At 35.7% G+C, this 5,134-nt stretch overlaps 1 protein-coding gene across 1 annotated transcript; it reads right to left on the bottom strand.

Annotated features, from left to right (window-relative positions):
* Positions 1–663: 663 nt before the first annotated feature.
* Positions 664–4,895, bottom strand: LOC110097330 (NAC domain-containing protein 71-like). The gene is made up of 5 exons (XM_020823627.2): positions 4,707–4,895; positions 2,936–3,113; positions 2,552–2,829; positions 2,064–2,345; positions 664–1,519 (listed from the first exon to the last, which is right to left on the bottom strand). The coding sequence occupies exons 2-5, from the start codon at positions 3,099–3,101 to the stop codon at positions 932–934; spliced, it is 1,314 nt and encodes a 437-aa protein (XP_020679286.1). The 5' UTR covers positions 3,102–3,113; positions 4,707–4,895; the 3' UTR covers positions 664–931.
* Positions 4,896–5,134: the final 239 nt, after the last annotated feature.

The raw sequence follows: 5,134 nt of genomic DNA, 5'->3' as shown, positions 1-5,134 counted from the left end.
GATTAAAAAAAAGTATTAAATAAAATAATTAATATAATTTTGATGCAAATTGACAAGAGAACAAAAAACACATAATTTAAAAACTTATGTAAGTAAAATAAATGATAGAGAAAATCTCAATTCATCTCGCTGAAGAATAGAACACACTTTCTACCTAGAAGATCTTAATAGCTAAGGAGGTGCAATGCCTGTAGGACTATCCTTCTTTCTCCCTCTAGGTTCCTTAAGTGATGGAATTTCACCATGGGGTCAATCACACCCAAAGAGACGTGTGTGTGCATGTATTGAGCTTTATTCATTGAAAACTTATGCCTATTTATGAGCAAACATAACGAATACAAAGGCAAGATAACTATGATTTAGAACATCTTGCTCTACCTTCAAACAAAATCAACTCATTTAACAAATAAATACACCCTCACATAACAGTTTTCTTACCAAATAACAAACAAATCTTTAAAACTTTGCAACTACAAGCCAAAAATTATTGTCAACTATTAAACATGGCATTCTTCTTTTAGTAGTACCTCAAAAAGACCAGGGCTCTACAAGTAACTTTATACAACCTCTAAAGCAGAGAAGAAAAACAATTTATAGATCCACTAAAATCAATACTTAATACAAATCTGTAAGTATTAAAAAGACAAATACTCACAGAAGATCTAAACAAATAAATTATTCATCATAATCATGATTATGATAATATTAAATATATATTAATTACATAAACCATAACCCCTCCAGCTGCTAGTAAACCATGGAGGAACCAGAAAATATTCAAATTTATACTGTACAAAAAAACTCAAAGCAAAAACAGTGGATGACTGTCAACAGAACAACGCAAGCCTACCATGTCAAATTGACAATGAACTACACTGGTGAGTCGAGAACCTATATGTGAATGCCATAAACTATTTTTCAACACAGTAATCTACAATTCAAGAACAGGGAAGTTCCCTGAGATATGAACAGCATCACGGAACAGAAAGTAGATGATCAAACCTGCAGCTCCAATCATGCAAGCACGCAGAAAATAGCAGTCGATGCCAGCTTTGATTCTATTGTAATTCTGTTTTGATTCTTTGCGTGATGTCTCGTCCTTCACTTCCAACTTCGTTGGATGCTTCAGCTTGCTGTTTGCACTGATGCAATGGTCAACTTGTGCACATTTGATGGTCTGGCGAACAGCTGAGCTGTTCCTTGATTCCATCTTATTGGTTCGAACAAGCTTGACACGGTGGGGAAAAGTGTCAGCTACAGGACGTTCGTGGCGTTCTCTTATCTGTATAAAGTTGGAGTTTTGCGAAAGATTAGGCATCTCTTTTTTGAAATCTTCAGCGCCAAAGTTTCTTTGCTGGTTGAGGGATATTGTGGGACTGTGATCAACAGCCAACAATTCGGTAATCTCAGGCATGACGATTAAGTCGTCCTTCAGGATTCCCAAAATATCTTCTGGCAGGAAACCAAAGTCCAATGGCTCATCCTTCGGAATTAGATTACTGACTCTAGTCTGTGAAGCCTGAGGAAATAAAGAATTAGACAAAATTTACATATCCACTGGTGTAACTTAAATGACGATCTAAGCAATTCTATTTCTGTGAATTATGCAATTATTGTAATGTTTGGCAAATTTCAGCTAAAATGAAAACATTTTGAGCCATGAACTAATTATTAAGGTACTCTTTAGTACAGATTATAATAATTGTGCCTACAGCTCCCCGCACCTTGTCATTAGAGCTATTACCATTGTCATGAAATGCTCAAAAAGAACTGTCCAACTTATTTAGTGGGAAATCCTATAAGAATGATTAATATGTTGATCCATTCTTTTAGCAAACTCTAGGTGGAACCATTTCACACCCCAGTTTTTGACATATTATTCCATTTTAATAGGCTCCTAACTGCAAAATTTTGTGCAACGGATTAAATAAGAAAATATTTTTTTATTTGTGATTTGATTTGATCATAATTAGTCTTTTTCTATATATTTTCATAAGTTTCGCATAGGCCATTGGCAAGTGAATGACGCACACTTTACAACAGTAATAAGAGTCTGGCCATACTTGTAGTTCTGTCGCTGGCTCTACAGAGGAAGGAAGTTCAGTTAAGCAGTAGAAATCAACAGATCCATCAAAGTTGGGATCAATCAGCTCATTGAGCCATGAGTCCAGGTCTTCTGTACTCTCAGACGGGCTTGATTTATCTTGTTGCACTCCCTCGTGCTGAGATGAATCCAAGTCTTTCACAAATTTTTGACCATCAATGTCTTCAGACCGGGCAGACACATTCTCTCCTTCGACTACAAAGCCATCCCTTTTCGTAACACGACACAGGACATAGGTATCCTGCAACAAAATATAGTAGAGTACATAAATGAGAGGTCTACAGTTCAAGGTAAGCAATTCCCAATGTTCCAAAATGCAGTTTTTAGTTCTATCTGCAACTTCTATCAAATAGCAAAGCTTCCATATATAACTTTGATCATTGGTAATCTAGATCTAAAGAAAGGCACAGGCTAATAACTATCAAGAAAATAATGGTGGAAGATTACCAACATTCCAGGAGTTTTCTTGCACTCTTTTTCATCCATGTAGTATTCATGCATGATCCAGTCTGTGCGCTTTCCATAGGGTGGCCTGCCTTCATGGAAAACTAGTGTCTTCTTGGTTCCTATAACCTGATTGTGGAATCTGATGTTTCGATCCTTACCAGTGGACTTCCAATAGCCTGCTTCCGTGGCTCTATTTGCGCGTGTACCATTTGGATACTTTCTATCGCGAGAGGTGAAGAAGTGCCACTTGCTGTCTCTGGTGGGGATCTGACAACATGCTGGGAATGAGATATAAATGATGAGATTCCATGGAATTAAACACAAGTCATAAAATAGGCAGTTTGTAATGTACTTTAAATGCACAAGAATCAGCAGAATAATTACCAGGTAAATCCCAAGGCTCGCGCTTATATATATCTAACTCTGGAATCACTTCCAAGTCAACCTTTAGGCCTAAGTTTTTTCTCTTAAGGTAGTGAGATATAAGCTCTACATCTGTTGGATGAAAGCCAAAACCAGGTGGCAGAGAAACCGCCTTTAAAGCATCCATTTTAACAGAAATCTGCAGTTTAGGGAACAGGCAAAACACAAACATTAGCATGCAAACAAAGTACCAAATCCGACAGGCAAGCATGCAACTCAATGTCTACCTAAGTCTTCAGCAAAGATAACTTAGCACTTTTCTCATTAACAGACAGATAATGTGACAAAGTGCTAAAAAATCAGCTAATGACCAATCCTTATACCTTTCCTAAATTGATTAAAAACTTCAGGGAGGCATTACTTATTTCATCATATTCAATGATGATAGGTTTAAAAAGGCTTTCATGGCATCCTATTTCATATAGTGCTTGAGCTGAGTTTGAATGAGGTATGATTTTTTAAATACATTTAAAGTTTTTTTTTTAATACTTTTTTCATCAGGGCCATGCTAATATATGTTATTTGCTGGTCTCTCAAACTTATAACTAACACAACTTTTCATAACTGTTCGTAAAAATTAATTTCATTCTCCAAGTATGTTTTTAATCTTTTTTAATATTCAAATATTTATGAAAAAAATTAAATAAAATTGAAATTAGAATTAACGAAAATAAATAAGCAAGCTATTAACCATTCAAGCTTGTATTTACAGGTCAAGCTTCGTAACTCACATTCAAGCTTGTTCAGTTATCTAAGTAAATTGATATGTTTGGCAAGCTTACTGGTTTGCCTACACACCTACCTACAATAAGCTAAAATATTGACAATAAAATGGACAGATGCAAGTAGTCAACCGCCTAAACTTTCAATCCCTTAAAGATTTATATTAGATTGTAGTTATTGCTACAATTGTGATAAATGAAACTGAAAGTAAACACAGCACAAAAGATGAGAGAATAGTGTAAATATAGCATTACTCGCATCATGCAGCAAGCCTAAATCAAACTTTTCCGATGAGAAACACAAACACATGGTAAAACAGACCCTTAAACAACTTCACAGAGTATAAACATTTATAAATATCAGAAATAAGCTAAACATTCAGCATTGTGAGTAAAGAAAACATTATAACTACAAATTCCAAATGTTCTGCATAAGATATTTGCTGAACAAACAGATAGATCTTCTAAGCGTTACTAATAAAAGATCCAAAAAAAAAAAACTCATTCTAATGTAGATATCTTACATGTTAAAACCCATTTCATGAAATCATGAAGTGTGAGATTCCAATACTTCTTCAACTCCATTATGAAATACGAAGGGTGAATTCAGCTCGAATAAAATAAACTCAGCAGGCACTTAAGAAATCTCAAATCCCAACGTAGCTTTAACAATGTCTCAAAGACCTCTCATACTAAACAATGTCTCAAAGAATCAGCCTAAAGTTAAATGATCTAATCGGATCATAATCTTCATATCACAACATTAGGGGTGTAAACTTTCATTACAAAATTCCAACTTTTAAGGGTTTAAGAATCCAGGATTAAAAATTTAACAAAAAAACTGAAAGAGCCTCGAATAGATCTTCGAGTACAGCAAGCTACAAAAATAAAATCACCAATCAATTCCTCAAAGTTGCAAAACCCATCAAGACTGGAGTTTGAAGCCAGCCAACTTTCGAAAACCAATCAAAACACAATAAAGTAAGAAAATTGAGTCGATAAACTCTTACCAAGCACTCCTCCGAACAGGAAAAGACCTCAGATGGCCCGCAGCAATCCAAAACGAAGAGCAATTCAAAGAAACAGGAGCTGTAATCCACCTGAAGAGAATTCTCAGGAGAGCGGCAGCAAGGGGTTGAATTTCGATCAGGAGAGGAACAAGAGCTCGAAGACCTTGACTGCAAAGGGTTTTAATTGGCTCCAAAACCGCGTGAGGTGCTTTTGAAAGAATTTTCCTACGCTGCTACGCGGCCTGGGTTGGCTCCGGTTACTTGCACGTGAACTTACCTCCCTTCGTGCACAGGAACCCGAAATCGACCCGGACCCGGCACATGAATTTTTTGCTTGCATGTGAACTTAAAATATTACAGTTTAACATGATTATGACTGTTCTTAAACTTAACAAAAATGCTATTTTTTTATAAATAAATGAAAGATT

The sequence above is a fragment of the Dendrobium catenatum genome, unplaced genomic scaffold, assembly GCF_001605985.2.
Source record: "Dendrobium catenatum unplaced genomic scaffold, ASM160598v2 fragScaff_scaffold_1310, whole genome shotgun sequence".
NCBI lineage: Eukaryota > Viridiplantae > Streptophyta > Magnoliopsida > Asparagales > Orchidaceae > Dendrobium > Dendrobium catenatum.
Note: the sequence above shows the minus strand (reverse complement) of the source record. Positions and strands in the feature narration are given on the sequence as shown.